Source organism: Leptopilina heterotoma, unplaced genomic scaffold, assembly GCF_015476425.1.
Source record: "Leptopilina heterotoma isolate Lh14 unplaced genomic scaffold, ASM1547642v1 Lhet_183, whole genome shotgun sequence".
Lineage (NCBI taxonomy): Eukaryota > Metazoa > Arthropoda > Insecta > Hymenoptera > Figitidae > Leptopilina > Leptopilina heterotoma.
In genome coordinates this window covers 2,243,868-2,270,596 of record NW_025110901.1, presented here as the reverse complement: position 1 = coordinate 2,270,596, position 26,729 = coordinate 2,243,868, and the positions used below count along the sequence as shown (strand labels likewise).

Below are 26,729 nucleotides of genomic sequence, written 5' to 3'. Positions count from 1 at the left end.
TGAATTTCTGTAATCATTTGTAACTTTTCCAAAATCCAATTTTTTTTTAGTATTTTTAACTGAAATTCTTCTATCAATCTAGTATTTATGAAAATTGTAATTGAAATTTAAGTTGAAATTAAAAAAAAAAAAATTGAAAATAATAGATTTTCTAGGATGAATTTTATTTTTTATAAAAATAATTGAAATTTTGACGAGAAATTAAAAAAAAATTGAAAATAATTGAATTTCTAGGATGAATTTTATTTTTTATAAAAATAATTGAAATTTTGACAAGAATTTTATTAAAATTCTTTGCAAATAATTGAATTTCCGAGAAGAATTTTATTATTTATGAAGATAATTGAAATTTTAAACAGATTTTTTTTCAAATTGTTTAAAAGTAATTGAATTTTGCAGAAGAATTTTGATATTTATAAAAATAATTGAAATTTTGAGGAGAATTTAAAAAAATTGTTAAACATAACTGAATTTTGCGAAGAATTTTCTTACTTTGGAAAATAATTGAATTGTTTTTTTTAGAATTTTATGGAAATTTATGAAAATAATTGAATTCTTGTGAAGAATATTTTTTAAAATAATATTGAAAAGAATTTAGTGAATCTAAAGAATTTTGCTACTTATGAAAATAATTGAATTCTTGAGAAGAATTTTTTTACAGTTTCTAGAAATAATTGAATTCTTTCGACGAATTTTAATAAAATTTTTAAGAATAATTACATTCTTCAAGGAATTCAATTAAAATTGTATTAAAAATAATTGAAATTCTGCAATAAGTTTAACTATTTATGAAAGTAATTGAATAAATTGCTAAGAAATTTTAAAAAATAAAATTATAATTACGGTGATCAAGTTCTTTTGATTATTTTCGAAAAATTTAAATAAAATTCTTTAAAAGAAATTAACTATTTTTAAAAGGATGTAAAAAAATTTCAATTATTTAAAAAAATTTTTAATCATTTGTTTGTAAAAATGCAATTATCTTGAAACAATAGAATTGAAAAATTTCAAAAATCTTATTTTTCAGAATTTTTTAAAAAAAACTTTGCAAAAATTCGATTTTATTAAAAAATTTTCAGTATTTTTTTTTTAAATTAACTAATAAAAATTTTAATTATTAATCTTCGCACTAAGAAACTGAAAAACATTAGAATGTGACTCTTTATAAAATTTAATTATTTATCAATTATTAAATTAAAATACTTTGAAAATTCGATTTGTTAAAAAGTTTTTAATGAAATTCTTTAACAAATTTAATTACATTCAGTTGAATTTCACAAAATTTCTATTAATTCAATAATTTTTTTTAAATTTATTTACTAATTATATTTGAATCAGTGACTGATTTTTTACTATCAAATTAATTATTTTTAACTAATTGAAATTTATAGAACAGTATAAATATCTACAAAAATTGAAATAAAAAGCGATTTTCTAAAACAATTTAAATAATAAATGGTGAAATTGTTTGGAATTTTCGACTTAAATTGTATTATTTACAGAATAAATTTTACCAAATTCAAAATATATTTTACTAATTTTCAATAAAATTTACTACTATTATAAAATTTACTCTGGAAATAACGATTTTTAATAGCAAAATTTCCTATTTTCAATGTAAATTTTTTTCTATAAAAATTATTCTTTCCCTCGAACATTACAATTAGCTATAGTTTCTCTCTGTAGCTATTAAAAATTATTGTTGAGTAAATTTTAGGTACTATTTTTAAAGTAAATTTTTCTAATTTTTATAAAAAAAAAATTGTCTTTGAAAATAGTAAAAGTAATTCTAAAAATAACAATTTGTAACATTCAATTTTACTATTTTGAAGGAATTTTTTCCACGATCCAAGTTAATTGTACTAATTTTTTTCTAAAATTTACTTCGTATAATTGATAGAATTTTAAAACAAATGTATATCATGTAATAAAAATTTTGATTAAAAAATTTAAAGAAATGTCACAAACTACAAAAAAAGATTTAAAAAATTGCGAACAAAAAAAGTTTAACAAAAAAAATAATAATTTCATGTTAAAAAGATATTAAGGGCATTTGAACCATGATGACGTCACAGATTTAAAACTAATGCTTTGCACAAACTGTGACGTCATCAAGGTTCAAATCCCCTTAAGAGAAAAAGTATTTTTATAATTTTAAACTTTGGTATAGATTTTTAGTATAGAAATTTTCAGAAATAATTAAATTTCAAATTTATTTTTTTGCTAAGAATTTGTTGAATTTTTAAGTTATTGAAATTTTTCAATATACATTTAATGGAATAAATTTTTTAATAATCAAAATTTTGTAAAATTAAATTTAAAACATCTGAATTTCAAACGTATTTTAAATAAATAATCTCTTCTTCTTGAACAATATATAATTCACAAAGAACTTTTAAAACTATATTATAACAATAATTGACTAAAAGATGCTAAATTTAAAAAATTTTTTAAGTAGAAATGTTTAAAAATAATTAAGAACAAAAGTTTTAAATTGAAAATTTTTCAACTTCAAATTTCGTTTACTTATTTATTTATTTTTTTTTGTTTTCATGTATCAAAATATAATTTTGTCTTCAATTTCAGTGGATAACAGAAAATTTATAACCAATGTTGTGCAGTCATTTTTCATATATATAACGATAATATACAACTTTCTTGCAACACGAAGAAGTTACATTCGATTCGCAGTAAAATAATTTTAAGGCAATTAAGGTTGTGGGGAAAAGTTAGAAATCGTGAATAATTTAATTTTATATATATATATATATATATATCTCCGCGATCAAATTTTATATATATATATATAAATTTTTTAAGGAATACATTTGCAAATTATAAAGTTTGCAACATTTTAGTTGGAAATATATTGAAGGAAACGTGCCAAAGAAATAAATAATGCTTAAATTACAGGCAAGCTTTTACCGCATATACAACTTTTAAACTAAACTTTCTTTTAGAAAAATCATTTCTCTTTAAAGGAACAAGTTCAGACAATGTTCTACTCTATTCAAATTATTTTTTTTATTACTATTATAAATATATAGTAAATTTTCTTATGAATTAATTATATAATAAATAAAATTGTTATCGCAATTAGAATTATAATAATGAATTTTATTTATAATTATAGTAATTATATTATTATAACTATATAATTGTATTAATTTTTATTATAACTATAATTTATTATATTAACTTTTATTATAATTAGTAAACGTTTTTACTAATTTAAATTTAGAGATTAAGTATTATTTCATACATTAATTTTGAAAAATAAAATTTTTTAAATTTTTATTAATTGTAGTTACAAAATAAATAATTTAATAATAAGAAATAAAATTTTTGATGCCATTAAAACACCCTTTCTTATAAGTAGGAATGTAGATGAAGATTTCATTGCGATACGATTTAACAAAAGAAAACATGACCCACATTCATATATATAGTATACAAAGCTCGCAAGAATTTTACTCGTTTCTGAATTATCTTAAAAACTCCTTTCAGTTACTTTTTTCTTTGAGTTAAATTTTTCAAAAGCAGAACAAACCAAAAGAAAGGCGAAACTTCATTTTTTTGCTTTTTTGCTAAGTTGAACAATTTTTTCTTTCAACTTATTCTGATGTAAATATATAAAAAATTTAATAGTTTACACTATTTAAATATAAGTAAGAAAGTGACATTATTTATCTAGGATCGACTGTATTCGAAAAGAGAAACAAAGAAAGAAAACTAAAAGAAGAAAGAAAAATAAAGAAAAAACAAAAAGAAACGGAAAAAAATAAAAAGAGAAGCAAAGAGAAAAAAATATTAAAAACGAACAAAACTAAAAGAAGGAAGAAAAATAAAGAAAATAAAAAAAATAAAAAAGGAGTAAAACGACAATAAAAAAAGAAAGAAAAAGAGAAGAAAAAACAAAAAAAAATAAAAAAAGAAGTAAAAAAAAGAAAAATAAAAAGGAACAAAACTTAAAAAAGGAAGAAAAAGAAATAAAAGAAAAAAAATACAGTAAAAGAAGAAGCAAAATGAAAATAAAAATAAAAAAGAAACGAAAATAAAAGAAGGAAGAAAATGAACGAGAAGAAAAACCAAGAAAAGAAATAAAATAGAAGTAAAAGTAAAAGAAAAACAAAGAAAAAAGATAAATAAAAAGAGAAGAAAAACGAAAATAAAAATAAGAAAAAAGGAAAATAAAAGAAGGAAGAAAAAGTAAGAGAAGAAAAAAATAAAAAAGACAAGTAAAAATAAAGGAAAATAAAAAAGGAACAAAAGTAAAAGGAGGAATAAAATGAAATAAAAGAAAAACATAGAAAAAATAAAAAAATAAAGAAGCAAAACGAAAACAAAAATAAAAAAGTGAAAAAAAGAAAGAGGAGAAGGAAAAAAAATAAATAAAGAAAAAAAAATAAAAATAAGAAAGAAAGGAAAATAAATGGAAGAAAAAGAGAAGAAAAAAATAAAAAAAGAAGTAAAAATACAGGAAAATAAAAAAGGAACAAAAGTAAAAGGAGGAATAAAATGAAATAAAAGAAAAACATAGAAAAAATAAAAAAAGAAGCAAAACGAAAACAAAAATAAAAGAGTGAAAAAAGAAGGAGGAGAAGGAACAAAAAAATAAATAAAGAAGTAAAAATAAAAGAAAAGAAAAAATAAAAATAAATAAAGAAGCAAAATGAAAATAAATATAAAAAAGTAAAGAAAAAGAAAGAGAAGAAGGAACAAAAAAATAAATAAAGAAGTAAAAATTAAAGAAAGATAATAAAGAAACATAACTAAAAGAACAGAGAAAAAGAAAGAGAAGAATAAACAAAGAAAAATGAAAAAAGAAGCAAAATAAGAAAGAAAGAGAAGAAAAACAAAAAAAAAGAAGGAGAAAAAAACGGAAAGAAAGAAAAATAGAAAAAGAAGCAAGAAGAAAATAAAAATGGAACAAAACTAAAAAAAGGAAAAAAAAGAGAAAATTAAAAATAAAAATTAAAAAAGAAGTAAAACGATGATAAAAAAGAGAAAGAAAAAGAGAAGAAAAAACAAAAAAAAATAAAAAAAGAAGTAAAAAAAAGAAAAATAAAAAGGAACAAAACTTAAAAAAGGAAGAAAAAGAAAGAAAAGAAAAAAAATAAAAAAGAAAAATAAAAAAAGAAGCAAAATGAAAATAAAAATAAAAAAGAAATAAAAATAAAAAAGAAATGAACGAGAAGAAAAAAAATAAAAAAATAAAACAGAATTAAAAAGAAAATATAAAAGAAATAAAGAAAGAAGAAAAACGAAAAAAAAATAAGAAAGAAAGGAAAATAAAAGAAGGAAGAAAAAGTAAGAGAAGAAAAAAATAAAAAAGACAAGTAAAAATAAAATAAAAATAAAAAAGGAACAAAAGTAAAAGTAGGAATAAAAAGAAAGAAAAGGAAAAACAAAGAAAAAATAAAAATGTAAAACAAAGGAAAAATAGAAATGAAAAAAGAAGCAAAATGAAAATAAAAATAAAAGAAAGAGAAGAAGGAACAAAGAATAAAAAATGAAGTAGAAGTAAAAGAAAAATAATAAAGGAACATAACTAAAAGAACAGAGAAAAAGAAAAGAAAAAACAAAGAAAAATGAAAAAGAAGCAAAACGAATACAAAAGAGAAAAGAATAAGAAAGAGAAGAAAAAACAAAAAAAAACAAGAAAAATAAAAGAAAAAGTAAAAAGAAAAGAAAAATCAAAAAAAGGAAAAAGAAAATTTTTTAAAAAAATCAAAAAGAAAAGAAAAGGAAAAAATTAAAGGAAAAGAAGAAAACGAAAGAAGGAAAAAAAACCCAAAGAAAAAAGAATAAAATTGAAATAAATAGAAAAGAAGAAAGTAGAATAAAAAGGAAAAAAATAGAAAAGAAGAAAGAAAAGTAAAAAAGAAAAAAGTAGAAAAGAAGAAAGAAGAATAAAAAAAGAAACAAAGAGAAAAAGAAAGAAAGAAACAATGGATTATTTTATTAAAGATACACAGAAGATGCAAAGAAAGGAAAAATTTGTCACATAATTTAATTAACGAGTATAAATTTGATTTTAAAATGAAAAAAAAATGTATTTTAAGAAACAATTTACTTTGTCTTGTTCATGTTCAACAGTTGTAAATAACAACAATGAACAATGAATAGAGTGAAGTTTTGTCCCCTTTTGTTGATGGAGAGGAGCAGGAGTCAAAGAACCCCGGGTGCAGATTCATTTCATAATCACCTGCCTTTGACTGTATGCGTACGTTATACTTTATACGTGATTCTCTTTTCCGTTACGATCTTTGTCTAACGAACTGCTCAAAATTATAAATTTTTATAAATAAATATCAAATTATTATTTATTACACTTTATATGAATTTTTATTATATATACTCGTCATAGAAAAATAGTCGCATAATTATTTTTTATATTCTCTGCACTGAAAAAAAATTTTAAATATTTTTAATTCTTAAATTAATGTATATTGAAAATCATCGAATTGTGTTGCAAAGAATTTTATGAAAAAATTTGATAATAACTGAATTTCATTGAAGAATTTTATTATTTAGGAAAATAATTGAATTCTCGAGAAGAATTTTGTTTAAATTTTTAAAAATTCTATGTTAAATTCTTTTTTAAGAATTTCTTTGAATTTTTCTTTTAAATAATATGAAGTTCCTTTAATAATTTTAATTATAAATTTTCCAAATAATTGATTTTTATGAACAATTTATTTCTTTCTGGTTTTTAAAATAATTCTGTTTGTTATAATATAATTGAAATTAAACATTTAATTATTCAATTTTATTAAAATTTTAGAAAATAATTGAATTCTTTTTCTGTCAAGTTAAAATCATTATTTTTTAAAAATGTAATAAATTACTTCGTTCTTTTGAATTTTCAAAAAATTTTCATTGACTTAAATAACATTAAATTATAATTATTAAATCTCACTTCCCGGCTTTTTAATATGTAACATAATTAATTTATAGAGATCAAATATTTTCTCCTCATTCGAAGAATCGTCACTTTTTCTAAACATTACAGTTTCTTCTTTTAAAGTTTCCTCCATTAAATTGTCCATAAAATTATTCTTCACATCTTCCGGCATTCGAGGTACGAAAGGATTGACAGCAGCAAAAAGTTCTACAAATTTTAATATTCAAATGTAGAAATTTCTTTCATTGCAAAATTTTTAAATAAATGAAAATTTTATTCTTAAAAAAAGTGGTATTTTTTTACTTTTAAATATGTATTTTTATCAATAAAAAAAGAAATGTAACTTAATCTTTGTCATTTATGATGAGAATGTAAAAAAAAAATTTTTTAATGTTCATTAAAAGGGAGATATTCTAATTGAAATAAAAAAAAAATTGCTTTATTATTTCAAAAAAAAAAAATTGTAAATTCACCTTTTCTGTCAAGTTGAGATTTATAGCCAGTTATTTTTTCCCTTATGCTGCAATGTAAGACTTGAAAACCAACATTTTCTAAAATTTTTATCAAAGATGCTCTTGGATCTTTGGCAAAATAAAGAGGAGTTACAAATCTCTTAGCATCCTAAAATAAATTTTTTTTTGACATTCAAGAATTTTAAATTGTACTTACAATAAAATTTAATTTCAATATATATTTATTAATAAAAAAATATATATTTATATATATTTATTAATTTATTCAATATATTTTTTGAACTTTTCAGATTCAGATAGTGTTAAATATCCATTGTAGCCATTAAATAATAAAATATGTTGACTTATGAGTGTTCCTCCGGGTTTCAAAAGTTTATAAATATTTCCAAAAGCACGTCTATAAATTAATTCAGAAAACAAATAAATAGAAAAATATTTATTTTTACAGTAAAATAAAAATGTAGAAAAATATATTTTTAATTTTCAAAAGAAGACGAAAAATATTTCTTTTTAAATAAAAATATATATAAATATTTTTTTAAATTACGAAAAAGGCAGAAAAAATACCTTAAATCTGCAATCCAATGAAGACAAAAGAAGGAAAAACCGTGATCAAATCGTTCATTGTATTCGACTGGAAAATCATTTGTTTCAATATCCAATTGTTCAAAACTTAAGCGTTCTTTTTCGTCAGCATTTAATGTTCGTGCACATTTGACCATTTTCTCTGAGATATCGAGTCCTATTTGTAAAAATAATACTTTTGTTTTGAAACACTAATTCAAACTTAAAGAATAAATTTCAATAAAGATCAATTTTCCAATTTTTACATATAATTGAGTAAATAAATGCAAATTACAAAGAAAATCAAATATAAATTATTACATAATTTTTTTAAAAACTTTTTTAAAAAAATAATTATTTTCAAAATTTTTAATAAACTTCTTTCAAAAAATTCAATTATTTTCAAAAATTCAAATAACATTTTTTGAAACAATTCAATTATTTTTATGAATTTTAAAATCCTCCGTAAGAATTCAATTATTTTCATAAATAAGAAAATTCTTCGCAGGAATGAAAATATTTTCATAAATTTAAATTTAATTATTATTTTTGAAAAGAATTTTATTAAAACAGGGCTCGGATATCGTCTGACTCAAAAAAAGTCGCTTTAGTCGCATAAATATACAACAAAAGTCACAAAAAGTCGCATAAAATTTCCAAAAAAGTCGGAAAAAAGCCGCATGAAATTTTAGAAAAAACGACAAAAAGGAAACACGAAATTGTCAAAATTGTAAAAAAAAATCACATTTCTCGACAACAGATACATTAATATCAAACAATGAGCAATAAAATTTTTAAAAATTAAATAAAATTCATAGCAAAATTTTAATTAGGTATTTTTAACATTTTTTTAAAAATTCTCTTTAAAATGTCAATTATTTTTATAAATAATAAAATTCATCTCCGAAATTCAATTATTTAACAAAAATTTTTATAAATTTCTTGTCAAAGTTTCAATTATCTTTATAAATAATAAAATTCTCCTCTGAAATTCAATTATTTTCAAAAGTAATAAAATTCTTCGCAAAAATTCAATTATTTTCACAAATTTGAAATAAAATTCTTCTTAAGAATTCAATTATTTTCAAATATTAATAAAAATATTTGTAATAATTCAATTATTTTCAAAACGTTTAAAAAAATTTTACCCAGAAATTCAACTATCTGCCAAAATTAATAAAATTATTCACAGGAATTCAATTATTTTTTAAAATTAATAAAATTCTTGACAAGAATTCAATTATTTTTTAAAATTAATAAAATTCTTGACAAGAATTCAATTATTTTTTAAAATTAATAAAATTCTTGACAAGAATTCAATTATTTTTAAAAACTTTTAAATTCTTGACAGTAATTTTTTTTTTATAAATTAATAAAATTCTTCACAGGAATTGAATTATTTTCCAAAAATAATTGAACTCTTCGCATGACATCAATTATTTTCGAAAATTCATCAAATTTATCGTAAGAATTCAATTATTTTCAATTATTACTAAAATTCTTCTCAAGAAATTCAATTATTTTGAAAAATTTTAATTAAATTAATTATAAGAATTGAATTGTTTTCAGTAGAAAATTTTCTTCGCGGAAGTTTAATTATTTTAAGGAATTTTAATAAAATTCTTCGCAAAAATTCAATTATTTTTAAAATTTAATTGAATTTTTTACGGGAAATAATTTTTTTTTCAAATATTAATAAAAATCTTTGCAAGAATTCAATTATTTTCATAACTTTTAATAAAATTCTCCACAGAAATTCAATTATTTGCCAAAATTAATAAAATTAATCACATGAATTCAATTATTTTCAAAAGTAATAAAAAAAAATTTTTTTTAAATTCTCTTCAAAATTTCAATTATCTTTGTAAATATCAACACTCTTCTGCAAAATTCAATTACTTACTCTCTAAATTTGAATTAGTAAAAATGTTTACTAATTTGAATTAGTGACTGACTTTTTGCTTTTGAATTAGTAAATTTTACTAATAAATGGTTATTTCTACTAATTTTTTAGTAAAATTTACTAATTCAAAAGCAAAAAGTCAGTCACTAATTCTAATTAGTAAAAATTTTTACTAATTCAAATTTAGAGCCTACTAATGTTTTATAAATTTCTTCCCAATAATTCAATTATTTGCATAAAGAATAATTAAAAAATTTTTTTATAAAGTCTTTTAATATAAATTAATGATTTTATCACTCGGTCATCTTTAATTATTATAAAACATGAAGACACCGATTGCTCCGAGTCGAAGACTCGAAGTGATCGATTTTTCAAAATAATAAATAGCATTATACATACCGACCATAACCGCATCTTTTGACACTTTTGGTAAAATTAAATTCTTCGTATTGTTTCCAGGACCACATCCAATGTCCATCATTGTTCCCTTCATTTGACTAACATCTTTTTCAAATTCACTCAATAAGGATGTAATCACTTGGTACTGAATGCCATTTGAGTGTTTTAAATATTCATTAGCTAGTTCCATTGCAATATTTTAATTTCTTTTCTAACTTTCCTTTTAAAAAATTATAAAATATTTTCATTACAATTATTTATGATTATTCAGCTATTTACAAATTCGGTGAAATGATATTTCGATATTTTAAGAATTCTATATCAAATAAAATTTATTTATTAATTTATTTATTCTTATGCAAATAAAAATTCAGACAAATATGAAGAATTTTTTCAATGAATTTTCTGACATGTAAAAATTCAATTATTTAATTTCAAAAATAAATAATTGAATTTTTCTTAGAATTGAATTCCGATAAAGAAGTTTATTAATAAATTTTTAAATAATTTAATTCTTTCGAAAAATTTTAATTAAATTGTTAAGAATAATTACATTTTTGGAGGAATTGGCAATTTTATAGTTTATGAGGCAAACATAAAAAGAATTTTGTTATTAACACTGAATAAATGATGATTAGGATTAAAATTTTGTAAAATTATTGTCATTATTTGAAACTTACCTTTAAAATGAGTAATTCAAAAATCAGAATTATCTGATATTTATAACTGTTTGCAGGATCTTTATGTCTTTACGTATGAATAGCCTTTAATGCAAATTTGTTAAAAGTTCTATTTGATTGAATTTTAATCAGGAGAATATTAATTTTTGCGAAACGTCATTATTAAAAAGCAAAAAAAGGGGCCAAAGATAAGAACCCTGAGACATATTAAGATTCCAATAAATTACCATTCTGTAAACTTAAAATTATTCTAATACGAAAAAACGTAACCCATAAATTGATTGTTATTCGATTAAATTATTAGAAACTTCTCGCAAATTTATATTCTGCTGATTAAAATTCTATCAAATAAAACTTCTAACAAATTTCAAAAATAATAAAATTCTTCGCATAAATTCAATTATTTTTAAAAATTGTAACAAAATTCTTGTCAAAATTTCAATTATTTTCAAAAATTATCCTCAATTCAATAATTTTTCAATATTTACTATTTTAATAAAATTTTTCAAAAGAATTCAATTATTTCAAAAAAATTTTCAAAAAATTCTACGCAAACATTTAATTATTTTCATAAATAATAAAATTTTTACCAGGGATTCAATTATTTTCAAAAAATGTAATTCTATGAAAATTCGTCAAAAGAATTCAAATATTTGAAAATTTGTTCATAAAATGTTATTATGAGAATTTAAATTTTAAGAAACATTGAATTATTCAATAAATTATTTATTTTTATATTTAAATAATTTAATTCTCTTAGAATTTTCTAATAAAAATTTATTTAAAAATGAATTTCAGTTAAAAACAAATAAAACTATTTATTATTAATTTCTAAAAATATATTGTTAACTGCATATGTTTTATTAATAAAATAGGAAAATTTTACAAAATTCAAATAAAAAAACTTTATTTGTAATTTTCATAATTTTTTATTATTCTCTTGTATACAATATTTAATACATAAAGTTCATATCTATTTTTACATATTCTTCACATGAGTAATGTCCATAAAGTTTTAAATGTTCAAATGAACGAAATCGATTTCTTTCTTTTTTAAATTCTAATAATATATATTTCAACAGTAACATTGTATGTCAAGTATTAAAAAATAATTCATTTTCAAAAAATTTACATTCTTCGTAATTTCAAACAATATTTATATTTAAAAAAACTATTCCGTTCATTTAAAAGTTCAAGACAAAGTCAATTATTTTAAAAAATATATTCCGTTCATTTCAGAGTTCAGAAAAAGTCAGTAATTTTCAAAAATATAATAAAATATTTCGTTTTCTTAAACTTTTAAAAATTTTTGATTGACGTTTGCAAAATTAAATTATAATAAAATTAAAACTCATTTTCCGGCTTTTTAATATAAAACATAATTAATTTATAGAGATCAAATATTTTATCCTCATTGGAGGAATCGTCATTTTTTCTAAACAATACATTTTCTTCCTTTAAAGTTTCCTCCATTAATTTGTCCATGAAATCATTCTTCACATCTTCCGGCATTCGAGGTACGAAAGGATTAATAGAAGTATAGAGTTCTGCAAATTTTAATATTCGAATATAAAAATTTGTTTCATTGCAAGAATTTTTAAATAAATGAAAATTTTGTTCTAAAAAAATTAGTATTTTTGACTTTTAAATGTGTATTTTTATGAATAAAAAAAGAAATGTAACTTAAACTTTCTCATTTATGACGAGAATGTAAAAAATTATTTCAGATTTTTTACACAAGAAAAAAATTAGAATATTCTAATTAATTGAAATAAAAGAAAAATTGCTTTATTATTTCAAAAAAAAAGTTGTAAATTCACCTTTTCTGTCAAGTTGTGATTTATAGCCTGTTATTTTTTCCCGTACGCTGCAATGTAACACTTGGAAACCAATATCCTGTAAAATTTCTATCAAAGCTGCTCTTGGATCTTTGTCGAAATAAAGAGAAGTTACAAATCTCCTAGCATCCTGAAATCAATTTTTTTTTTTTTGAAATTTAATAATTTTAAACTGAACTTACAAAAAAATTTTTTTAAACATTAAAAATAATTTTTTTTTAATAAATTTTATTCTAATAAAATTTATTTTAATAAAATTTATTTTAATAAAATTACCTTCATGTATTCTTTAAACTTTTCAGATTCAGATAGTTTTAAATATCCATTGTAGCCATTAAACACTAAAATAGTTTGACTTAAGAATGTTCCTCCGGGTTTTAAAAGTTTATAAATATTTTCAAAAGCAAGTCTGTAAATGAATTCAGAACAAAAAAATAAATAGAAAAATATTTATTTTTATAGTAAAATAGACAAATATTTTGCAATATAGTTTTCAAAAGAAGACAAAAGAAATATTTTTATTATATATAAAAATATTTTTTGTAATGACGAAAAAAAGCAGAAAAAATACCTTAAATCTGCAATCCAATGAAGGCAAAAGAAGGAAAAACCGTGATCAAATCGTTCCTTGTATTCGACTGGAAAATCTTCTGCTTCAATATCAAATTGTTCAAAATTTAACCGTTCTTTTTCGTCAGCATTTAGAATTCGTGCACATTCGATCATTTTCTCAGAGATATCGAGTCCTATTTGTGAAAAATAATATTTTTGTTTTGGAACTTATAGAATAAATTACAATCAAAGGTCAATTTTCCAATTTTTTTTACATATAATTCAGTAAATTTATGCAAATTACAATGAAAAACGAATTCTATTTAGTAACAAATAATAAAATTGGTATTTTTTCTATAATTTAATGTCAAACTTGCAGTAAATCACAATTTGAAAACATGTACTAATTTTTCACTTTAACAGGGTTGCCACAAATATTTAATTTTATTTTTCCCTGACTTTTCTCTGATTTCCGGAAAAAAATTTCACTTTTTCCCTGACCCTAAAGAATATTCTCATTCACTCTCAAAATTATTAGATACGAAAAAAAAATGTTCTATTACATTTATTTACAAACTTCTTTAATTGTAAAATTATTTAGAAACATCAATAACTTCTTTCTTAAATAAATATTTAATCATTATTATTTTTCTGTAGGAATTAAAATTCTTCAAAATATTCAAATTTAAACCTTTTTGAAATTCAACAACTTATAAGAATATTATTACAAAACATGAAGAAGACGATCACTCCGGAGTGATCGTCTTCTTCATGTTTTGTAATCATTTAAATTGCCATCAAATTTTTTAAAATAAGTTAATTATTTACAAAAATCCTAAAAAAAATCCTTTGCAAGAATTCAATTATTTTTACAAGAAGTACAATTTCACAAAAAAATGTAATAAAATTCGTTGCAATAATTCAATTATTTTTAAAAATAATGATAAATCGATTATTCGTTTATTCATTTTTAAATCAACTTTTATTAGAAAATTCTAAAAAAATTCAATTATTTAAATTAGAAAATAAATAATTTATTGAATAATTGAATGTTTGTTAAAATTAAATTCTCATAAAGAATTTTATCAATAAAATTTTAAATAATTGAATTCGTTTGACAAATTTTAATAAAATTATTAAGAATAATTTCATTTATCGAGGAATTTGATTAAAATATTGTATACAAAATAATTCATAAAAATAATAATTAAATAAATAATTAAAATTTTCATAAAATAATTGAATGTCGGAGAAAAATTTTATTATTTATATAAATAATTGAATTCTTACAACGAATTTTATTCAAGTTTATAAAAATAATTGAATTTCGGTGAAGAATTTTATTATTTATAAAAATAATTGAATTCTTAAAAAGAACTATGTTAAATTTTTTTTAATAATTTATAATTTTCGAAAAATTTTATGAAATTTTGTATTTTAACTAATTGAAAATTTTTTTTAAATTTTTTTCTAATTGGAAATTTTATTACTTATGAAAATAATGGAATTATTTTAAATTGATTTATTAAAAATTGAATAATTGAATTCCTACGAAATTTTGACAGAAATTTTATTAAAATTCTTAAATATAATTGAATTTTGATGAAGAATTTTATTATTTATAGAGATAATTAAAATTTTGACAATATTTCTTTTTTAATCTTTGAACATAATTGAATTTCTGCGAAGAATTTTATTATTTTGAAAATAATTTAATTCTTCCAACGAATTTTATTCAAGTTTATATAAATAATTGAATTTTTACAACGAATTTTATTCAAGTTTATAAAAGTAATTGAATTTCGATGAAGAATTTTATTATTTATAAAAATAATTGAATTCATGAAAATATTTTATAAAAATCTTTTTATATAATTGTTATTTTTCGAAAAATTTTATGAAATTTTGTATTTTAAATAATTGAATTCCTGTGAAAATTTTATTACTTATGAAAATAATTGAATTATTTCAAAGAAATTTATTAAATATTGAATAATTGAATTCCTGTGGAATTTTGACAAGAATTTTATTAAAATTTTTAAAAATAATTGAATTTCGATGAAGAATTTTATTATTTATAAAGATAATTGAAATTTTGACGAGAATTTTTTTTTAATTTTTGAACATAATTGAAATTTTGCGAAGAATTTTTGTAACTTTTGAAAATAATTGAATTTCTGTAATCATTTATAACTTTTCCAAAATCCAATTTTTTATGGTATTTTTAACTGAATTTCTTCTATCAATCTAGTATTTATGAAAATTGTAAAAATGATTTATAAAATAATTTGTTAGTCATAATTTTATGATAGTTTTTGAAAAATTCAGTTATTTAAAAATAAATTATTGTCAGAAATTGAAAAAATTGAAGGTTTTGTATTAAAATTCGAGGTAATTTCATAATTTACGAGGCAAAAAGGAAAAAAATTCAGAGGTTTCTTATGAATTTTTAAAATTCAATTTTTTCCAGTAATTTTGGTAAAAATCCCTGACTTTTCCCTGATTTCCCTGACTTGTGGCAACCCTGTTTAAATTTTCTTATCTTTTTTGCCTAAGCAATTTTTTCTTTTTTAATAAAAAATCGCAAGAAAATATTTTCCTTTATAAAGTACAGTAAATTTATTATACTCTACTGATTGGGACAGTTAAAACTAAAATTCATTTTTTAATTTCATTATTAAGTACAGGGTGTCTACTATTTTCGTTCAACAAAATTCCCGATTTTTTCCCGGCTTCGACATAATTTTTCCCGGTTTTTTTTTCTCACAAAATTTAAATTTATTTGACTTCGAACATAAATCTACAAATGTCTTTCAAAATTTTTATTAGGGCTTTTATAAATAATTAAATTCTTATTGACGAGTTTCTTTAAATTTTTTGAAAATATGGGAGACTGGGGCGAAAGGTTAAACTGTGAAAACATTTAAAATTCATTATCTTTCGAACGGAAATAGTTAGAGTATTGCAATTTTAATTATAGAAGGGTGTTATCACTCTAAATAAATGTTCGGAGTTATGTGACATTCTGTTCATTTTTGTGGTGTCCATATTTAAAGTTTGTTTTCACCCTACTCTTGAAAATTTTTTCGTAAAAGAAAATATAAATTTTTAAGTATATTTTTTGAATTTATTCTCATCGCGATTTTTTAGGTCCTTATTTGGGTCTGCTGAAGAGATACCTAAATGTATTTGCTAAATATCTTTAGTCAGATTATCAATATTCGATTTGTTAAAAAGTTTTTAATGAAATTCTTTAACAAATTTAATTATTTTCAGTTTAATTTCACAAAATTTCTATTAAATTGATAATTTTTTAAAATTTATTTACTAACTATATTTGAATCAGTGACTGATTTTTTACTATCAAAATAATTATTTTTAACTGATTGAAATTTAGAGAATAGTATAAATATCTATAAAAATTGATATAAAAACAAGGGATTTTTTAAAAACAAATTAAAATAATAAAATTTTTTTTAATTCGGTGAAAAAATTTCCGGTTTGGCATAAAATTCCTGGCTTATTCCCTGTTTTTCCCGTTTAAATTAAATTCCCGGCTATTTCCCGGTTAGTAGACCCCCTGTTATTATATTTATAATTAATAAATTAATGATCAAATAAGAATGTAAAAAAAATTTATAGAATGAAACTAAAAATGAAAATAATTAAAAATAATAAATAGCATCATACATACCGACTATAACCGCATCTTTTGACACTTTTGGTAAAATTAAATTCTTCGTACTATTTCCAGGACCACATCCAATGTCCATCACTGTGCCCTTCATTTGGCTAACATCATTTTCAAATTCATTCAATAAGGATGTAATCACATGGTACTGAATGCCATTTGAGTGTTTTAAATATTCATTAACTTGATCCATTATAATATTTTTTTTGTTAACTTTTCTTTTGTAAAAATACAAAATATTTCGATTACAAATAAATTCAACTACTTGACGCAGACTGAACTTGGACAGTATTTACACTGACTGAAAAGGCTCATCAACTGATTTTGGGGGTCAATTTTTTAAGTAGTGGAAAAGTTTTAGGATTGGTTCAGAGAGAGAAAATTTTTAAGAAAATATAGCAAAAAGTCATTCAAATCTAAAATTATGGGTTGGACCAGGAAGTAGCATCTTCGGGAGTGGGGCTATAGTTCAGGTGGAATTGTAAACATTCTCCCAATCTTGTTTTGAACAAATGGAATTAATCTACGTTTGAATCTTCACATAGAAATAATCTTCAGAGAATAAATTAATGAAAAAAATATTCTTCTGAGAAAAAATTAATTTTAGAACTAATTTTAGTTTGATATAATATACATAAAAATTCTTCTTTCTATTTCTATCCGTTACTACATTTTATTTGTAAAATAATTAAAAATATTTTAAGAAGTATTTTTATGAAAACAATAAATTCCTTTTTTGTTTTTATTATAAAGATTGTCACCGTCAATATAAGGATATGAGAGAAACTTATAAAATTTTTACAGTTTGTTAATTAGATTATTTTAGAATCATATGATTTTTTTCAGAACATTTTACCATCTTGTTTTTTCCTAAAAAAATATAAAATTCCTAGTTCTGGTCAAATAAGAGAACGTTTTACTTAAAATTATAAATTAAATTTATGATTACAAATATCTAAAATTCATTATAAAAAAATTTTCTAATCTCGCAAACTCTAATTGATACTACGTAAAAATGGATGTTATTTTTAAATTTAAATTCACATGAATATTTAGCATACATAAATAATCACTTCTAAAGAATCTGAGTTCATGAAAAACAAATATAATGATGAAATATAAATAAAAATTATTTTTAACATTAACAAAAAGAAATATTCGTCCTTCAATTTAATGATATGGTTATAGGCTATAAAAATCACGATCTATAGCGACCCTTTTGCAGGTATTCTATTTTTCTCAGTGTGTCTAAATTTGTGTAGTGAGCCTATCATTTTTCCATGGGCAATTGAATAATTGATGATTTTATCATTATAAAAAAATTTTTTTTTTATAAAACAAGGGATAATTTTTGTAATATTTATATTTTTGTTAGTAAACGAACGTAATTAGTTAAAAAATTCCCCCCAAACATTTTCCAGAGCTATAGAAAATTAATTAAAAAATAAAAAAAATTTCTAATTTGTTATAAAAAATTTAAAAAATTTTCATTCAAATCTTTTACATTTTGTTGTTTTCGAGTAAAGTTTATTTCTTAGAAACTATATTTAATAAGAAAACTTATTAAAATACTAAAAATTAACAACAATTTCATATTTTTTAATAACTTTTGTAATAACAAATCAGGGTTGCCACAAATATTTAATTTTATTTTTCCCTGACTCTTCCCTGATTTCCAGAAAAGAATTTCACTTTTTCCCTGACCCTAAAGAATATTCTGATTCACTCTAAAAATTATTAGATACTCAAAAAAAATGTTATATTACATTTATTTACAAACTTCTTTAATTGTAAAATTATTTAAAAACATCAATAACTTCTTTCTTAAATAAATATTTAATCATTATTATTTTTCTGTAGGAATTAAAATTCTTCAAAATATTCACATTTAAACCTTTTTGAAATTCAACAACTTATAAGAATATTATAGAATTCTTGATTTTATCACTCGGTCAAATTAATAATATGTAAGATGTAGACTATCGATCACTCCGAGTCAAATTATTATTATTTATTATTATTTGACTCGGAGTGATCGATAGTCTACATCTTACATATTATAAGAATATTATTACAAAACATGAATCGTCTTCTTCATGTTTTGTAATCATTTAAATTGCCATCAAATTTTTTAAAATAAGTTAATTATTTACAAAAATCCTTCGCAAGAATTCAATTATTTTTACAAGAAGTACAATTTCACAAAAAAATTCAATTATTTAAAAAAATGTAATAAAATTCGTTGCAATAATTCAATTATTTTTATAAATAATAATAAATCGATTATTCGTTTATTCATTTTTAAATCAACTTTTATTAGAAAATTCTAAAAAAATTCAATTATTTAAATTAAAAAATAAATAATTTATTGAATAATTGAATGTTTGTTAAAATTGAATTCTCAAAAAGAATTTCATCAATAAAATTTTAAATAATTGAATTCGTTTCACAAATTTTAATAAAATTTTTAGGAATAATTACATTTATCCCAGAAATTTGATTAAAATATTGTATAAAAAATAATTCATAAAAATAATAATTAAATAAATAATTAAAATTTTCATAAAATAATTGAATGTCGGAGGAAAATTTTATTATTTATATAAATAATTGAATTCTTACAACGAATTTTATTCAAGTTTATAAAAATAATTGAATTTCGGTGAAGAATTTTATTATTTATAAGAATAATTGAATTCTTAAAAAGAACTATGTTAAATTTTTTTAAATAATTAAATTCTTGCGACGAATTTTATAAAAATCTTTTTATATAATTGATATTTTTCGAAAAATTTTATGAAATTTTGTATTTTAAATAATTGAATTCGTATGAAAATTTTATTACTTATGAAAATAATTAAATTATTTCAAAGAAATTTATTAAATATTGAATAATTGAATTCCTGTTGAATTTTGACAAGAATTTTATTAAAATTTTTAAAAATAATTGAATTTCGATGAAGAATTTTATTATTTATAAAGATAATTGAAATTTTGACGAGAATTTCTGTTAAATTTTTGAACATAATTGAAATTTTGCGAAGAATTTTTGTAACTTTTGAAAATAATTGAATTTCTGTAATCATTTGTAACTTTTCCAAAATCCAATTTTTTTTAGTATTTTTAATTGAAATTCTTCTATCAATCTAGTATTTATGAAAATTGTAAAAATGATTTATAAAATAATTTGTAAGTCATAATTTTATGATAGTTTTTGAAAAATTAAGTTAAAAAAAGAAATTATTGTCAGAAATTGAAAAAATTGAAGGTTATTATATTAAAATTTTTTTAATAATTGAATTCTTTATAAAAATTTAGTTATTTTTGAAAATAATTGAATTTCTGCGAAAAATTTTATGAAATGTTTGATAATAATTGAATTCCTCATAAAAATGTTTTTTTTTTTTAGAAAATAATTGAATATTTGGAACAGTTTTTGAAAATAATTGAAATTTTACAATGAATTTTATTAAAATTTTTAAAAATAATTGAATTTGATTATTTTTAAAAATAATTTAATTCTTGTGATGAAAATTGTTATTTATGTATGAAAATAATCAACATCCTCCGAATGATTTTATTATTTATGAAAATAATTAAATCCTTGAAAGGAATTTTAAAATTTATGAAAATAATTGAATTACTGGGAAGAATTTAAAACCAAATTTTAAAACATTTATTTTTTTCAAAGAAATTTATGCAAATTCTATTTTTAATAATTGAATTCTCGTGGAATTTTTATTTTTTTTCTAGAAATAATAATTGAATATTCGTGTAGAATTTTATCAAAATTTTTGTTTAATAATTGACTTCTTTTGGGAAATTTTATTTAAACAGTAGAATTTTGCAATGAATTTTATTAAAATTCCTGAAAATAATTTATAATTTTGTCAAAGAATTTTGCTATTTATAAAGATAATTGAAATATTAACGATAATTTTTTTTTAGATTTTTTGAAAATAATTGAATTTCGGCAAAGAATTTTGCTATTTACAAAGATTATTGAAATGTTGACGAGAATTTTTTTTTAATTTTTAAAAATAATTGAATTTCTAGAAAGAATTTTGAAACCTATTTTCTATTTATTAAAATAATTGAATTTTTTCAAAGAATTGCGTTAAAAATTTTTAAAGTTAAAACTAATTTCAACAGAATTAAAATTAAAATCTTTTATTAAATGGTTTAAAAATAATAACTTTATGGCAGTTCGTCAATACAATTAAATTATTTTAAAAAAAAATTATTATCAGAAATAGAAGAAATTTGAAGGTATTTTTTCAGAATTCGTACTAATTTCATAGTTGACGAGACAAACAAAAATAATAAATTTCATATATAATTTTTTATAAATTTAAATATTTTTTATATAAAAATTTCGCTTTGTCTCATTTTTCCTCATATTGTAAAATACTTTTACAAAATTTAATATTTTTTTCTCGTGACAAATTTCGGTTTAAAAAACATTACCATTAGTGGCTTTTTTAAACGTATTTTCTATTATTACTTTAATTAATAAATAAATAAAATTATGAATAAAATAAATTATTTATCCATTTATTATTAACTTTTGAAAATGTGTTATTAATTTCATGCGTTTATTATTAATTAAATTAATGAAATAAATTTGAAAAATTTTACAAAATTCAAGTAAAAAAAAAACTTTAGTAATTTCTATAATTTTTTATTTCAATATTCTCTTTATTTTATACACAAAGTTTTTATATCTATTTTTATACATTCTCCACATGAGTCATTTTTATAAAGTTTTAAAAAGTTTTTTTTTTTTTTTTATATAAATATTTAAAAATTTAATAAATTATTCCGTTCTCTTGAACTTAAAAAAAAATTTTTTTTGATTGACTTAAGTAACACTAAATTATAATTATTAAGCCTTATTTTCTGGCTTTTTAATATGTAACATAATTAATTTATAGAGATCAAATACTTTCTCCTCATTCGAAGAATCATCACTTTTTCTAAACATTACAGTTTCTTCCTTCAAAGTTTCCTCGATTAAAGCGTCCATGTATTCATTCTTCACATCTTCCGGCATAAGAGGAACGAAAGGATTGACAGAAGCAAAGAGTTCTGTAAATTTTAATTTTTCAAATATAGAAATTAAAAAAAAAAATTTTTTTTAAATATGGAAATTTTTTTTTTTAAATAAACAAAAATTTTCATTTTTTAAAAAATTGGTATTTTTTGACTTTTAAAAATTTTTATCAATAAAAAAAAAGAAATGTAACTTAAACTTTCTCATTTATGACGAGAATGTAAAAAATTATTTCAGATTTTTTACACAGGAGAAAAATTAGAATATTCTAATTAATTGAAATAAAAGAAAAATTTCTTAATATTTAGAAAAAAAAGCTGTAAATTTACCTTTTCTGTCAGCTAGACATTTATAGCCAGATACTTTTTCCCGTATGCTGCAATGTAACACTTGAAAACCAATATCCTCTAAAATTTTTACAAAAGTTTCTCGTGGATCTTCGACAAAATAAAGAGGAGTTATAAATTTCTTAACATCCTGAAATAAAAAATTGTTTGCCATTGAATAATATTAAATTGAACTTATAACAAAATTTTTTAAAAAATTTAAAAAAAAAAATTTTTTTTTAAATATTTTTTAATTTAATTATTATATTATGTTGACTAAAATATATCCTGAAATAAATTTGTTTGTCATTGAATAATAATTAATTGAACTTATAACAAAGTTTTTTTCAAAAATTAAAAAAAAATAAAAAAATAAAAATAAAAAAAAATAAAAAAAAGTTTTAATAAATTTTATTTTTATTAAAATTACCTTAATGTATTCTTTGAACTTATCACGTTCAGCTAGTGTTAAATATCCATTGTAGACATTAAATAATAAAATATGTTGACTTATGAATGTTCCTCCGGGTTTCAGAAGTTTATAAATATTTCCAAAGCAACTTCTATAAATGAATTCAGAAAAAAATAAATAAATAAAAAAAATATTTATTTTTCACAGTAAAATAAAAATGTAGAAAAATCTTTTTTTAATTTGCAAGAGAAGAGAAAAGAAAAAAAAAATTTTTTTAAATAAATTAAAAATGTAGAAAAATATTTTTTGAAATTACAAAAAAGGCAGAAAAAATACCTTAAATCTTGAATCCATTGAAAACAAAAGAAGGAAAAACCGTGATCAAATCGTTCCTTGTATTCGGCTGGCAAATCCTTTATTTCAATATCCAATTGTTCAAAACTTAGGCGTTCTTTTTCGTCAGCATTTAATTTTCGTGCACATTCGACCATTTTCTCCGAGATATCGAGTCCTATTTGTGAGAAATAATATTTTTGTTTTTAAACACTATAGTGGAACTTATGGAATAAATAAATAAATAATAAAGGTCAATTTTCCAATTTTTACATATAATTGAGTAAATTAATGTCAATTACCACGAAATTCAAATTCTATTTAGTCACAAACGATAAAATTAATATTTTTTTTCTTTACTTTAATATCAAACTTGCCAGTAAATACAAATTTAAAAACATTAATCGTTAATTCTTCAATTAAAAATATATTAGAAAATAAAAACTTGAAATATAAAAAAAAAGTTCAATTAAACTTTTTCAAAAAAAAAATTAATATCAAAATTTAATTATTTTTAAAAATTTACGTTTCATTTTCTTTTAATATTCAATTATTATTTAAAAAATTTTAAATGAAATTAATTTTTAAATTAATTTTTATTTGAAAATTCAACTAGAATTCAATTATTTAAATAGAAAAATAATTTTTTCAATAATTGAATAAAAAATAATTTTAAATGATTGAATTTCTGTAAAAATTTTATTATTTATGAAAATAATTGAATTTTATTGGGAAAATTTATTAAAATAGTAAAAATTGAAAATAATTGAAAATAATTGAAAATAATTGAATCGTTTCTAAGAATTTTATTACCTTTTTTGTAAATAATTGAAATATCTGCTGAGTTTCATTGTTTATGAGAATAATTGAATTCCAGAAGAAGAATTTTATATAAAAAAAAGTAATTGAATTTTTGAGTAGAATTTTATTAAAATTTTTTAAACAATTGAATATAAGTAAAAAATTTTATTATTTCGTGAAAATAATTTAATTCTTGGAAAGATTTTTTTAAAACAGTTTTAAATAAATTCTTTTCCACAAAAAAAATTAATGCAAATTCTATTGCAAAAAAATTGAATTTTTGTGAAATTTTTATTATTTACGAAAGTAAATTGAATGTTTTGCTTAGAATTTTATCAAATAATTTTTTTAAGTAATTGAATTCTTTTGGGGAATTTTATTAAAATATAGTAGATATTGAAAATAATTGAATTTCAAAAATTTTTTAAAATAATTCAATTTTACGAAGAATTCAATTAAAATTTTTGACAATAATTAAATTCTTAAGAAACATTTTATTAGAATTTTTTAAAATAAATGAACTTGCAGGAGGAAATTTATTATTTTTTAAAATAATTGAATTCTTTTGATGAATATTGTTATTTATTGAAAATAATTGAATTTTGCAAAAAATTTTATTAAAATGACTCAAAATTTTAGAAATTTTAGAAAATAATTTTTCGAAAAAATTTATGAAAATTGTATTTTAAATAATTGAATTTCTGCGAAGAATTTTATTAAAAATGAATTGAAAATAATTGAATTTCGAAGAAAAATTTTATTATTTACGAAAATAATTGAATCCCTGTAAATATTTTATTATTTATGAAAATAATTGAATCATTGCGAAGAAATTTATAAGAAATTTGTAAATAATTCAATTTCTGTCAAATTTTTATTATTTTATAAAAATAATAAAAGGTTTGCGTAGAATTTTATTATTTTTTTTTTAAATAATTGAATTCTTTCGGAAAATTTTATTAAAATAGTAAATATTGAAAATCATTAAATTAAGGAAAATGTTTGAAAATAATTAAAATTTTACTAAGAATTTTATTAAAAATTTTTCCAAAATAATTGAATATCTAAGAAAAATGAAATTTGTATTGAAAATAATTAAATTCTTTCGAACAAATTTTTTCAAAATATTTGAAAATAATTAAATTTGGAAGAAATTTATTCAATTTTTTGAAGAAAATCAATTTTTTCCAGGAATTTAATTAAAATTGTATTAAATTCTTATAAACATATTTTATTATTATTTTATTATTTTAGAAAAAATTGAATTTTTGAAATGAATTTTATTATTTATGGAAATAATTCAATCAATTGCTTTCGAAGATGTTTATTTAATATTATATTAAATAATTATTTTCTTTCTCACTTAAAAATTATATTTAAAATAATTGAATTCCTATTAAAAAAAATTGAAAGTAAATTTTTAAAAATTCAATTCAACAATCGAGTGTTTGCTAAGAATCTTAGAAAATTTTTTTTTTAAATAATTAAATTCTTGCAAATAATTCTATTATGAAAACAATTATTAGGTAATCAATTAGTAAAATAATTGAATTTTTATAAATTTATTAAAATTAACAAAAAAAAGAAATATTTTTGGGAAATTTCATTAAAATTCTATTGAAAATAATTAAAGTTCTCTAAAATTTGAAAATAATTGAATTTCGGAGATGAATTTTATTATTTTTAAAGATAATTAAAATTTTGAGGAAAATTTGAAAAAATTTTTGAAAATAATTGTATTTCTGTGAAGAATTTTATTACTTTTGAAAATAATTGAGTTTCTGCAATAATTTCAAAATTTTTCAAAATTTAAAACATAAAAAATATAAAATATAAAAAACATTTTTTGTAGAATGAAACTAAAATAAAAATTACATGAAAATAATAAATAGCATCATACATACCGACCATAACGGCATCTTTTGATATTTTTGGTAAAATCAAATTCTTCGTATTATTTCCAGGACCACAACCAACGTCCATCACTGTGCCCTTCATTTGGCTAACGTCTCTTTCAAATTCTCTCAATAAGGCTGTAATCACTTGGTATTGAATACCAGTTGAGTGTTTTAAAAATTCATAAGCTTGATCCATTGTAATATTTTTTTTTGCTAACTCTTCTTTTAAAAATAACAAAATATTTCAATTACAATTAAGTTTAAGAACTACCAGACGCAGACTAAACTTGGACAGTATTTATACCGACTGAAAAGTTTCATCAACTGATTTTTGGGGGTAAATTTTTAAAGTAGTGGAAAAGTTTTAGGATTGGTTCCGAAAGAGAAAATATTTAGGGAAATATAGCGAATTGTCGTTAGTCCCCAATTTCTAAAGCTTGATTGGATCCTTAGGGCCCTGCCAGTTCGAATCTATAAAATTATGGGCTGTACTTGAGAATAAAATTTTGGTAGGGATGATGTTCTAAACTAAAGTAGGGATAATATTCCTCCTTTTGAGCAATTTTTAAATTTAGAATCATATTTATGTAAAATTTTCATTATCAAAAAATTATTTATTTATTTCAAAGAATAAATTATTAAATTATTATTATTATTATTTTTTTTTTTATGAAAATAATTAAATTCCTTTAAAAAAATTTTTATTATTTATAAAAATAATAATTGAATTCCAGTGAAATATTTATTATTTATTATAAAATAATTAAATTTTTGCATAAAATTTTATTAAAATTTTTTTAAAATAATTGAATTCTTTCGGGGAATTTTATTAAAATAGTAGATATTGAAAGTCATTGAAATTAGAAAAATGCATTTTATTTTTGAAAATAATTGAAATT

General features: G+C 19.4%; 2 protein-coding genes across 2 annotated transcripts; both read right to left on the bottom strand.

Moving 5' to 3' along the window:
* Positions 1–6,911: 6,911 nt before the first annotated feature.
* On the bottom strand, positions 6,912–10,985 carry LOC122500317 (juvenile hormone acid O-methyltransferase-like). Its single transcript, XM_043609189.1, has 6 exons — positions 10,927–10,985; positions 10,247–10,466; positions 7,948–8,122; positions 7,664–7,777; positions 7,381–7,427; positions 6,912–7,114 (listed from the first exon to the last, which is right to left on the bottom strand). Exons 2-6 carry the CDS (start codon positions 10,434–10,436, stop codon positions 6,912–6,914), a joined length of 729 nt encoding a protein of 242 aa, XP_043465124.1. The 5' UTR covers positions 10,437–10,466; positions 10,927–10,985.
* A 1,241-nt stretch (positions 10,986–12,226) lies between these two features.
* LOC122500316 lies at positions 12,227–26,147 on the bottom strand. The gene is made up of 10 exons (XM_043609188.1): positions 25,837–26,147; positions 23,135–23,309; positions 22,817–22,949; positions 22,390–22,537; positions 21,899–22,095; positions 17,011–17,287; positions 13,336–13,510; positions 13,041–13,173; positions 12,747–12,894; positions 12,227–12,473 (listed from the first exon to the last, which is right to left on the bottom strand). Exons 1-10 carry the CDS (start codon positions 26,024–26,026, stop codon positions 12,271–12,273), a joined length of 1,779 nt encoding a protein of 592 aa, XP_043465123.1. The 5' UTR covers positions 26,027–26,147; the 3' UTR covers positions 12,227–12,270.
* Between the last annotated feature and the right edge of the window lie 582 nt (positions 26,148–26,729).

Coding starts and splice junctions, on each gene's coding strand:
- LOC122500317 (XM_043609189.1), bottom strand. CDS start 10,436: ATGGAACTAGCTAATGAATATTTAAAACACTCAAATGGCATTCAGTAC. Junction 7,778..7,947: donor CATTGGATTGCAGATTTAAG/GTATTTTTTCTG, acceptor ATTAATTTATAG/ACGTGCTTTTGGAAATATTT. Junction 7,428..7,663: donor ACACTATCTGAATCTGAAAA/GTTCAAAAAATA, acceptor CTTACATTGCAG/CATAAGGGAAAAAATAACTG.
- LOC122500316 (XM_043609188.1), bottom strand. CDS start 26,026: ATGGATCAAGCTTATGAATTTTTAAAACACTCAACTGGTATTCAATAC. Junction 23,310..25,836: donor AAAAGATGCCGTTATGGTCG/GTATGTATGATG, acceptor TCTCACAAATAG/GACTCGATATCTCGGAGAAA. Junction 12,895..13,040: donor AGTTTAAAGAATACATGAAG/GTAATTTTATTA, acceptor AATTGATTTCAG/GATGCTAGGAGATTTGTAAC.